The sequence below is a fragment of the Spermophilus citellus genome (genome assembly GCF_964194105.1).
Source record: "Spermophilus citellus genome assembly, chromosome: 5".
NCBI classification, from domain to species: Eukaryota; Metazoa; Chordata; class Mammalia; order Rodentia; family Sciuridae; genus Spermophilus; species Spermophilus citellus.
The window spans coordinates 55,594,794-55,607,832 of NC_138186.1; the positions used below are offsets into that span (position 1 = coordinate 55,594,794).

Below are 13,039 nucleotides of genomic sequence, written 5' to 3' on the forward strand. Positions count from 1 at the left end.
CATAGGCTTATTATGTTACACAAAGAACAAAGATGTTATATGTTTAGAGAATCAGTCATAATCAAATCTTCACCCAAGAAGTTCCGTATAAACATGAACTTGGCTCTATAGCCTTCATCCAACTGTCTCTTTTCAAATTTACTCAAGCCAAAAAAAAAAAAAAGATATAAACTAAAAATATCACAATAACTGGAGGTTGACATCTGAAATCCTCTTCAATTACAACATCCAAGTCAATGCAACAAATATTTACATTAAGAACTGGAATGTTGGGAATGGTGCAAAAATTTGATAGGGCTGGATATCAGACATCTCTAAACTGCCCAACTATATTACATAGAATACCGTATCTAAGAAATAGCTGCTTTCTGACACCCTTCAGAGAAGCCCTGACAGAAATACCCTATGCCATGCCAGTCAGCATAAGCCCAGGGATCAGCAGAACAGAGAAAGAGACAAGAGCTAGAGTGAGTGTTCCTGCCACTCTATCCTGCCAAACTGTGGGGCTCTTCTTCTCCCCAATACCACTGCCTCATTCCTACCCACTCCACTTGGAGAGGGGGGGTGCTATGGGAGGACTGAAGTAGATCCACATTCCTGAGAAAATGTCCAGGGAGTGCAGAAGACAAAGAACAGACTAATAATGTGATGTAGCAGTGTTACACTAGGGACACATGTTAATTTCTCTATTTCTCACTTTAAAATGATAAAAGACTCCTGAGTCTGTTAAAAATTGGGTTGTGCTAACATCTAATTATGGCAAAGCACAATGCAACAATAATATAACAAAAATAATAAGAACAAAATGCTTATCTGAATATTCACACTGTCAGTGTGAACAAGCACCAAATTCCCAGGATTGCTGGAAACCTGTTTGGCTTTGTCAGGGTGGATGTGGTTTTAAACAGTCCTTCTGCCTAAGGGCTGAACAGGAATTGCTAAGACACAATGTTATACAGCATGTTTCTCTCAATAGCAGAACAATCATTTGGTGGGAATTACTTAAGTTTATTTAGTAGCACTTGAACTACTTTTACATGATTCCTGAGCTCAAAAATCCCATTTCTTGGTTTCTACCCAAAGGACTTAAAATCAGCATACTACAATGACACAGCCACGTCAATGTTACTAGCAGCTTAATTCACAATAGCTAAACTATGAAACCAACCTAGGTGTCCTTAAGGAGATGAATGGATAAAGAAAATGTGGTATATTTATTCGATGGATATTACTCAGCTTTAAAGAAAAATGAAATTATGGCATTTGCTAGTAAAGTTGGAGAAAATCATGCTAAGTGAAATAAGCCAATCCCAAAACACCAAAGGCCGAATGTTTTCTCTGATATGAGGATGCTAATTCACATGAGGTGGGGGGAGGCACTAGGGGAAAATAGAGTTACCTTAGATTAGGTAAAGAGGAGTAAAGGAAGGAGAGGAGGGGTCATAGGGACAGGAAGGACAGTAGAACGAAATAGACATTATTACCTTATGTACATACATGACTGCATAACTGATGTGATTCTACACCATGTACCATCAGAAAAATAATCAATGATACCCCATCTATGTATGATATATCAAAGTACATAAGTGCATTCTACTGTCATGTATAACTAATTAAAACAAATAAAATGGTAACAGAAAAAAAATGATTATTATTATCTCTACATTCTCACTGTGTCTTGTTGGTACCTTCTCATAAAGCTTCTATATTGTGTCATCATTACTTGTGCTTATGTGTGTCACCACCACCAAACTGTGAGCCCCTTGAGATCAGGGTCTCTGTATTCTTTTCAGGGCCACAGAAGTTTTGTGAATGCTACATGAATAATAAATGATGAGTGAATGAATGAACTATTTGCAAAAACTAATGGCTACTCGACATACTATCTATGTAGAATCTGTCCAGATTGACATTCATATGATTGTTATCTATGGATCAAGAGAAATCAGTCCAAGAACTCTCTCAATTTTTAATCTGTTGTGGATTTTATTGTCTTCACTCTCATCTCCCAAACTCTTATGAATGGGACATTTGATTATTTCAATAACTTAAACAGGAAAATTCATACATGGAATTAAGTGGCAAGTTAATTAGTGACAATAATCAGTATCATAAAGAATATATAACAAAACTTGCTTTGTATTGCTGCTTCTTATATTTCATTGTGTATTTCTCTTTGCTAAAGTATAACATGTGGTAGTTCTCTTGCCCCTGCAAGTCGTGAATCCCTCTTGTTCTCGTCTTTCTCACACTGTTGGCAGTTCGCTTAGGTCTGTTTCTCTCGTTCCTTTGGTGAGTTCATCATTTTCTAGACTCTCAGCTATCTCATCTTGGGCAGCCAATCGTGAACAAGGGGCTGAAGCAGTTGTGGATGCTTGTGTTTTTTATTGTTTTCAGTGAGAAGAGGAGCTTGGCAGAGCTGCAGACAGCAGCTGGTGTGCAGCAATTATTTAGCCCCTCTCTGTCAGAGACCTGGGGTCCTTTCTAATTTCCCTGTCCTAAGCACTGGGAAGGAGGAGTTCACAAGGGCTCATAGGACCAACTGCTTCCACCACAACAGCCCTGCCAAATGCTCCTTGGCTGTTCCAGCCCCTCCTGCTCCAGCGATCCACCACCTCTAGACATGGAGCCTTCCCAGGGTTGCACCTGTGTCTTCATCAAGCCTTTCCTCTTGCCCATTTCAACCTCCACCTCTCAATATCTCAGGAACTCCTCAAAGCCTCCAGGGCTTGGATAAGTCCACTTGTTGATTTTAGACATGGGTAGAGATTCATGTGTTTCTATTGGTACCATAACTCTAGATTTGGTGCAACACAAATGTAGTCTGATAACAGAAATAACGGGGCTTCCTATGCAACACACAGGACACACAGGAATGAGAGAACACACTGGTACTTATTGATATGATGCATCAAGACCCAATTTCAACCTTTTCCCTGTCGACTCTGCATCACAGAAAACTAATCCCCGACTTCTTTAATAACTAGGTAAATTCAGCCAACGGGAGACACTGGTGGAAGACTGAGAGGAGGATGAAACAGAAGCCCAGGATTGTCACCTGGATGATGTGTCAGCACCTATGGCTCTTCAGTGGCCAGTACTCCATGGCCAGTCTGGGAGCACTCACCAGGTCTCACTCCTACCGGTGAGCTCCAGCTCACCTTGTCTTGTTGTCCCTCCAGTTCTAAGTGTGGGACCTGCCATTACTGACCTTGGAGCACTGCATCACTGCCTGTTGAGTTTCTAAGCAATTCCATCTTCTGTGCACTTATCTTACTATATTAGATTCCTTTCACTGAAAGGCTGGGAGTGGCTTAGGTTTTCTGGCCAAGCATGACTTGAAGATCAAAATTCTGAAGAGTTATCTTCAAAGATAATAAGAGGCAATTACTTTCTTTGAGGGAAAAGGGGCATTGCAGTGAAGGAATCCTCAGGTTAGTATTCTTAAAGAATATCAGGTAAAGTGGACTTTAGGCCAAAGTTAATCAGAAGGGAGGAAGGTCATTTCATATTGCTTAGGGGAATCATACAACAATAAAAAATTACAACTGTAACTATTTATGCTCCAAACAATACAGCATCTATATACATCAGACAGACCCTTTTCAACATCAAGAATCAAATAGACTACAACATAATAATACTGGGTGACCTTAAAACACCTCTCTCATCACTGTATAGATCCTCCAAACAAAAGCTAAACAAAGAAGCTACGGAATTAAAAAAAATAATTTAGACTTAACAGACATATATAGAACATTTCATTTATCAATGACTGAATGATTTTCTTTTCAGCAGCACATGGATTATTTTCTAAAATATATCATATTTTAGGTCACAAAGCAGCTCTTAGCAAATACAAAAAAATAGTTCTATCAGACCTTAATAGAATGAAATTAGAAATCACTGATAAATTACAAAACGGAAACTACTGTAGTTTTACTGGAGACTAAATATTACACTATTGACTGATGAATGGATAGCAGAAGAAATCAGTCATGACATAAAAAAAATACTTGGAGGTAAATGAAAAAGTGATACAACATGATATAATATATCAAAATTTCCAGGACACTATGGAAGCATTGAACTCATTCATTAAAAGAATAGAAAAACACCAAATAAATAATCTAACATTACATCTCAAGGCCCTAGAAAAAGAACACATTGACACCAAAATAAGTAGAAAACAGGAAATAATTAAAATCAGAGCCAAAAATCAATAAAATTGAGATTAAAAAATTTTAAAAATCAATGAAACAAAAAATTGGTTCTTTGAAATAATAAGCAAAATTGATAAACCGTTAGCCAACCTAACCAAAAGAAGGAGGGGAAGAAACTCAAGTTATTAAAATCCATGATAAAAAAGGAAATATTGCCACACACACTACTAAAATACAGAAAGTATTTTGAAAATTTATAGTCCAATAAGCTAGAAAATTTAAAAGACACTGACAAATTCCTAAAGACATATGACTTACCCAAATCAAACCAGAGGATATAGAAAATTTGAATAGATCAATTGCAAGTAATGAAACTGAAGATGCCATAAAAGCTTGCCAACAAATAAAAACCCAGGACTGGATGGGTGCTCACCCAAGCTCTACCAGAGCTTCAAAGACAAACTAACACCAATCCTCCTCAGATTATTCCATGAAACAAAGAAGCAGGGAACTTTTAAAAACTCATTCTATGAAGCTAGTATCACTCTAATACCCAAACCAAACAGAAACACATCAAGGAGTTTCAGACCAATATCCTTGATGAATATTGATGCAAAAATTCTTAATGAAATACTGGTAAATCACATATAAAAACACATTAAAAATACAGTGCACTATGATCAAGTGGGTGTCATCCCAGGGCAAGGTTAGTTCAACATATGGAAATTAATAATTGTAATTCTCCACATATATAGACTTAAAGGCAAGAATCGGATGATTATCTCAATAGATGCAGAGAAAGCAATGGTCAAAATACAGCCTCCATTCTTGTTTAAAACACCAGAAAAACTATAGATAAAAGGCACACACCTCAGCACTGAGGCATAAGACAAACCCAAGGCCAACATCATTCTAAATGGAGAAAAACTGAAATCATGCCCTCTAAAATCAGGAACAAGACTCGATGCCCAACTTCACCACTTCTATTCAACATAGTCCTTGAAACTCTAGCCAGAGAAATTAGTCAAAAGAAAGAAATTAAAGGTATATGAATAGGAAAAGAAGAGCTACAACTATCTCTGTCAACAACACAAACCATACTTAAAAGATTCAGAAAAACTCACCAAAAAATTTCTAGAACTCATAAATGATTTCAGCAAAGTAGCAGGACACAAAATTAACACCCATAAATCAACTGCATTCTTATATACCAATGATGAATCAGCTGAAAGAGAAATTAGGAAAATTATCCCGTTCATAATAGCCTCAAAAAACATAACACTTGGGAATCAATCTAACAAAAGAGGTGAAAGACCTCTACAATGAAAACTACATAATACTAAAGAAAGAAATTGAAGAACTTAGATAATGGAAAGATCTCCTATGTTCGTGGATAGGCAGAATTAATATTGTCAAAATGGCCATACTACCAAAAGTGCTATAGAGATTTAATGCAATTCCTATTATAATTCCAGTGATGTTCTTCATAGAAATAGAAAAAGCAGTCATGAAATTCATTTGGAAAAATAAGAGGCCCAGAATAGCCAAAGCAATCCTTTGCAAGAAAAGTGAAGTAGGCAGCATCACAATACCAGACCTTAAACTACACTAAAGAGCTATGGTAACAAAAACCGCCATGGTATTGGCACCAAAACAGACATGAAGACCAATGGGACAGAATAGAAGAGACAGAGACAAACCCACATAAATGCAGTTATCTCATACTAGACAAAGGCACCATAAAAACACATTGGGGAAAAGATAGCCTCTTCAACAAATAAATAGTGCTGGAAAAACTGGGAATCCATATGTAGCAGAATGAAATTGAGCCCCTATCTCTTACTCTGCACAAAACTCAACTCAAAATGGATCAAAGACCTAGGAATTAGACCAGAGACCCTGAGTAGGTCCAACACTCCAACAGTCAGCTTAGAAACTGACTTCCTCAACAAGACTCCTAAAGTGCAAGAAGTAAAATCGAAAATCAATAAATGGGCTGGGATCAAACTATAAAGCTTCTTTTCAGCAAAGGAAATAGTCAAGAACATGAAAAAAAGAGCTACAGAATGGGAGAAAATCTTTGCCACCTGCACCTCAGATACGGTGTAAATTTCTAGGATATGCAAAGAACTCAGAAAGGTTAGCAATAAAAAACCAAATAACCCATTCAATAAATGGCAAAGGAACTGAACAGATACTTCTCAAAAGAATAAATATGATCAGGCAACAAATATATGAAAAAAATCTTCAACATCTCTAACAATTAGAAAAATTCAAATTAAAACCACACTGAGATTTCATTTCACTCTAGTCAAGAGTGGTAACTATCAAGAATACAAGGAATAATAAATGTTGGTGAGGATGTGGGGAAAAGGGTATACTCATACATTACTGGTTAGACTGCAAATTGGTGCAACCATTCTGGAAAGCAGTATGAGGATTCCTCAGAAAACTTGGAATGGAGCCATCATTTGACCCATTTATCCCATTCCTTAGTATATATCCAAAGGACTTAAAATCAGCATAGTACAGTGACATAGCCATATCAATGTTTATAGCAGAACACTTCACAATAGTTAAGTTATGGTGTCCTTCAACTTAGGTGTCCTTCAACAAATGAATGGATAAAGAAAATGTACTATATATACATAATGGAATATTACTCAGCTATAAAGAAGAATGACTTTATGACATTTGCCAGTAAATGGACAGAACTGGAGAGTATCATGCTAAGTGAAATAAGCCGATCCCCCCAAATCAACAGTCAAATGTTTTCTCTGATATGCAGAAGCTAACCCACAATACAAGAGGGACAGGAAGAAGAGAAGTTCAGTGGATTAGACAAAGGTGAATGAGGGAAAGGAAAGGGGGATAAGAATAGGAGAGACAGTGGATGAATCTGACATAAATTTCCTATATACATACATGAATACGACACAGTGAATCTCGCCATTGTGTACATCCACAAGACTGGGGTCCCAATTATAATAAGATATATTTTATGCTTGTATAATTATATCAAAATGGATTTAACTGTCATGTATAACTTAAAAAGAACCAACAACAAAAAAAGAACATTCTGTAAAGGATATCCCGAGCTACTTCAAGGAGTGATATTGCAAATTTGCCACAAAGCAGTTTTGCAGGGGCTTATCCTACTACATATAGTGTTGTACAATTAGGAAACACTTTCCTGGAGGACAGAAAGTTTGCTGAATGCCTTTCAAGTTTTAGCCATACCTCCTGGGAAGCTGTACAGCAGTTTACGGAAAACAATTGCATTCTTTCCCCCCCGCCCCCTGCACCCCCTCAGTATGGGAATTGAAATCAGGGCCTGGCACATGCTAGACAAATCCTCTAGCACGAGCTATATCCCAAGCTCTTCTTTATTTTTTATCTTGAAACAGGGTCTTGCTAAAGTTCCCCAACCTGGCAACTTGTGATCTTCCTGCTCCATCTACTGAGCGGCTGGTATTACAGGTACGGTCTTTTTACTTACCATTTTCTCTGTTGAGGGAAAGTTAGGTGAAATGGCAGTTTAATCTTTAGAAAAAAATCTTTGTATGGCTCTATTTGTTATTTGGAAATAGAGAATGTCACTGCTCTAAGCCTGGTCCATTATTATCACTACACAGATGCTAAATAAGCAGCACAGAAAACAAGAGAGCCCACCACTGTGGCGCATGATCAGAGAGAGAACGCGGCCCCAGCATGCCACCGATATGCCATATGGCCACAAATCTAAAGGCTCTGAAAGATGCCATGCTTGCACAAGCCCTGAATACCTGCTTTCATTCCCAGTTGGAGTGTTTGAACTATAATATATGGGCCATCTATTTATTAAAGGAGAAAGCTTACTTTGGCATGGGATAAATTGGTGCTTGCAGCAAGATGCAGTTTAACACAAAGGATGTTTCTTGAACTTCTTTCAGATCTGAGATCCACAGCTTTAGTGTTTGGGGTGTGGATTTTAAAACTGCATGACTGTTGCACAGCCCCTTTTCTGCAGCTGGCATGGGAAAGAGATTCCCATTCCCTCCATGCCCTGTTCTTTACTTGCTCAAAGCTGAGGCGGCAAAGACACTAGCAGCCTCATGCAGCTTTTCATGGAAAGCCTCCACTCTTAACTGGCGCCTGAATGCAATCTCAGACTGTCCCAGGAGACCGTCATGCTCTGAGGTGAATTTGTAACGTCAAGGCCAACAAAGAAGTTAACACAAACTTTCACTGTTCGAGAAAAAGAAAAAAGTCTGCAGGCTTACTGAAGGAGCTCTGCTTCTGTGAGTGCCTCTGTCCTCTGCTCCCCAGTGACAAGGGCCAGTTCTTCCTTCAGTTCCTGGATTTCCTTTTGAAGGCATATAATCATCTATGAAAGGCAACGTGGGAGGGTAAATGTCAGTTTCTCATTAATGTGACCTGATGGCAGAGAGCATATATCTTTTAGAATTATGAACTATTTATGGATATAAAAATGGTTAGAGAATGATCTAAAAGGCATTTCTGTACCTACCAGCCATCTTTGTTATATCTTTTTATTTATTCATTTTATTGGTTCCTTTTTAGTTATACATGACAGTTGAACCCATTTTGATATAATTATACAAGCATGGAATATATCTTATTCTATTTATGACCTCAGAACCTCTCCTTCCTCCAATACTTCATTATTTGTAAATCTTAATATTGTATCAAATAGCTGTAAAATAATAATAATAATAACAACAACAACAACAGCTATGATTATTATCATTATTATTTGGTATTGGGGATTGAAGCCAGGGACACCTTAATACTGAGCTACCTATATTACCAGTCCTTTTTATTTTTTATTTTCAGACTGGGGTCTCACTAAGTTGCTGAGGCTGGCCTCGAGTTTGTGATCCTCCTGCCTCAGTCTCCTGAGTAGCTGGGATTACAGGTGTATACCAATACATATGACTTAGAATTAATTTTTAACAAACAAAACATACTGATATAACTGGAACCTGCTATTTTCTATTCCCCTTCTGTCCTCCCTGGGGTGATCACTCGAATGCCTTTACTATACTTAGTTAAGTTGCACTTGAGAGTCATGGTATGAATTTACATTACCTTCAGCTATGTGTATGTATGTTCCTGTTTCCCCACATTTTTGTTACTATGTAATATGGACAGGCGCTTTAATTTTATCAATCTGGTAGGTGTGAACTGATATCTCATTTTAGTTCTAATCTGCATTTTCATAATATTAGTGAAACTGACCATCTTTGCATATGTATATTGATTGTTTGGGTTTCTCCTTCTGAGAATATGTATTCACATTCTTGCCAAGGTATCAATTGATTTGTTTTTATTTTCCTTATCTGCAGCCTTCTTCATATATTCTGGATCTGAATCCTTTGCTAGTTTTACATGATTCTCCCAATCTATATCATGTTTTCCACTTCATGGTGTTGTTTTTGTTAGATGGAAGTTTTGAATCTCAATATAACCAAATTAGCAATTTTTTTTAGCTGTACTTTTGTATTTTCTTAAAGAAAATCTGTCTTACCCCAAACCAAAGAAGTGTTTTTTGTTATATTTAAAAAGCATTAAAGCTTTACTTTTCACACTTAGGTAGCTTTTATTTTGTATAAGATATAACATAGGAATCAAATTTCAATTTTTTATATGACTAACCATATAAAATTGCTAATATAATTATGCTATATAACATATTTCTACATGTAAATGTGTCTGCTTCTGGGCTAGAGTTGTAAACATTTGCCTATATACATGGTAATGCTATAATTTAAATTATTATATCTTAAGAAATTTTGGCATCTAGAAAAGACAACCCCCTTCCATATTTTGCTTTTCCAAAATAGAGTTGGCTATTCTTGGCCATTTGCTCTTCCATATAAATTTTGGGACTAGCTCATCAAATTATATAAAAGCCTTCCTCAAATTTTAATTGGAATTACATTGAATCATCCCATCCATGAACATGGTAAGCCTCTCTCCTTCAATAAAATTTATAATTTTTCTATAAATATCTTATTTATAGAAAAAAATTTTTGTTGATATTGTAATTGGTTTTGGAAAATTATATTTTCTAATTGTTGGCCTCTGGAATACAAAAATGCAATTCAGTTTTGGATTATACTAAATAATTTTCCAAGCATATTTTGGTTCTGTTTATTATTAAATATTCTTGAATGTTCTACATAAACAAAAAATTATCTGCAAGTAAGGACAGATGTTTTCTTCTTTTCTAATTCTCATGCATTTTATTATTTTTATTGTCTCACTAGCTAGGATCTTCATGTGTAATTCTTAAAACAGTCTTTTGTTATTTCTTCTAACATTTCACTTTTAAAGTGATGTTTATGTAATTTTTTGATTAATATGCTTTATCAGTTTAAATGTTCACTTACAGTTTAATGAGTCTTTCAATGTGTGGATGAATGCTTAATGTTATCAAATACTTAATCTGAAATCATCCAATGTTTTTCATTTAAACTGTGCATGTGATGAATCACCTACATTCATGTAATTGGTCTTTTAATTTGAACTATTTCAGAATACAGAAAAGGCATTAAATAATATATGATACCCACTACACAGCTGAAGTTAACATCCATGTCCCCACTATTTAAGAAATAAAACATTATAGATCTCTTAAAAGTTCTCACCCCTGTATTACCTTCCATAAACAAATTCTCATTATAATTTTTTTCCCATTTTTTTCTATGCATTGATATATTTTCTAGTGATAACTTATTCCTAAATACTTTTTTGGGGTGAGTACTGGGGATTGAACCCAGGGGCACTCGACCACTGAGCCACATCCCCAGCCCTATTTTGTATTTTATTTAGAGACAGAGGCTCACTGAGTTGCTTAGGGTCTTCTTGTTACTGAGGCTGGCTTTGAATTTGAGATCCTGCTGCCTCAGCCTCTGAGCTGCTGGGATTACAGAGATGCACCACAGCGCCCAGTTTATCCCTAAATCCTTGAAATAAACCCACTGTGATCATTATGCAAAATTCCTAAAACAAAAATGAGTAGCTCCAATTCAGCTTTCACACTCCTTTGACTATTTGGTATTACTCACCAGAAAAAAGAAAGAAGGGGGTAGGGGGGAGGGAGAAAAGAACAGACAAATAAAAAGAGAGAAAGGAACAAAAAAGAAAGAATGAAATGGAAAGAGAGAGGGAGAAAAGAAAGAAAAAAAATCTAGTTTGTCTTTCAGTACCTTTGCTAATTCCGTAACTTTGCTTGCAGGTTGCCAGGCTAAAAGGGTTGTATGGATTTGAATTTCAAAACCATGAGAGGTAGTGCCGAGGGTTTCAGTTTTTTATATAAAGTACTTTTTGTTCTACTTAGAGTCCAGGCTAAGGCAGTCAAGCTGCGCTAATGTCTCTTTATGCCATTAGATTCCACCCCCCCCCCCCAGGCTTTTTGTTAGGGAGATAAGAAGATGTCTTAGGTTCAGTACCCTCCTTGCAAAATTCCAGGAACTACTCCTATCCCTTTGTTACAACTCTTTTACCCACTCCAGGACAACTGTAGCCTCAGCTTTCTTTCAGGCTCTGGCGAATTCTTTTAATTTCTTTCAACCTCAGATATATATTTCAAAGGTGCTTCTAAAAATTTATTTAGGTGAGTTTCAGGTGATCTGGACCACATCAATAGGAAGAGAAGTCCCAAAGAATGTGGTGCTAAGTATTTTGAACAGGTCAGTGTTCCTAGGATTTTATTTGAATGCATATAGGAGAGTCTGAATTTTATTTGTTTGCTTCTTTTAAAAAATATTCCCAGAATCATCAAGCTTATGAAGAACAAAAATCTTCAGAAAAGAACTGTGAGTCATTCATTTGAACTCTCCTCTAATAAATTAATATATTTGGTGCAATACATTTTGCTTCTATTAAAACTTTCAAAGTGAAATGTAAAAAACTACATTATTTCACTTTATTTCACTGTCTTATGCAATAGATATATCAAAACTAAGCCAACTTTTTATGATTTGAGATGACCACAGTTATACCTCCCATCAGATTACTGCAGGAACTCTCAAATTAAAGCCTTCCTGAGAAGATACTGGCCCAAGCCCAGTCACCAACTTTGACCCGGTTCACAGTTCTTTTATTACCTTCTCTCTCTGAAGTACCAATACTTTTAAGGAAAGTAGGGCAGATCCTTGATCACCCCCATCTTACAGGGCTGTTTCCACATTTGCCATTATAATTTGAGAGTAAGGCATAAGAAATCCCACCCAGTTGTGTCTTGGATGGTTTCTAGAAAAATTTTCAATTGTCACTTACACTTCAGATAAACTATGTAGATAAAATAGTAAATAGAAATGTCAGTGTTCAGATGAAATTATTATAGAAACGAGGAAACAACACTTGTTAATTACTAGATTGTTCTGTACTAGGCAGACCCCAGCAACTTGTTCAATTATCAGCTATTAGGTTTTCACTCCTCATCTGTTTTCTTTAAATCTCTCACAGATCCACATCAAACACATAACAATGTTCGCCTTTCTTCAAATTCATCATGTCGCTTCAAGGAAGCGTCTCTCTAGACAATTCAAAGGAAAACCCCTTCCAATGTCTAATATGTTGATTTTTATTAATTTTTTTCTTCCGGGTAGTAATGCCATTACTGTCTTTCTTGTTCTGCGCAGGAATGTCATAGGGCAGCTGGAAGGTAGGGACAGTAGGAAGTGCAATTTCACTTGACTCAGGCCCTTACATTCCATCTCTTCTTCCCTGTGGGGGTTCTTCTTGATGCTGATACCTGACCAGGGCCTGTACTGGAAATAGACTCCTGCCTCATCCATTGGTTTTTCCAGAAGAGAATTCTATCAGGGAAGCCTGGTGCTCCCAGAGGCAAGCAGGGTAAAACA

At 36.6% G+C, this 13,039-nt stretch overlaps 1 protein-coding gene across 5 annotated transcripts in view; it reads right to left on the reverse strand.

The window, feature by feature from the left end:
- The window catches only part of KIF6 (kinesin family member 6), a 400,202-nt gene that overhangs the window by 219,933 nt on the left and 167,230 nt on the right, over positions 1-13,039 (reverse strand). For all 5 annotated transcript variants that reach the window (XM_081295096.1, XM_081295095.1, XM_081295094.1 and 2 more), the window contains exon 10: positions 8,429-8,532. In XM_081295096.1, the coding sequence (XP_081151222.1) occupies positions 8,429-8,532 (104 nt within the window). The remainder of the gene's footprint in view (positions 1-8,428; positions 8,533-13,039) is intronic.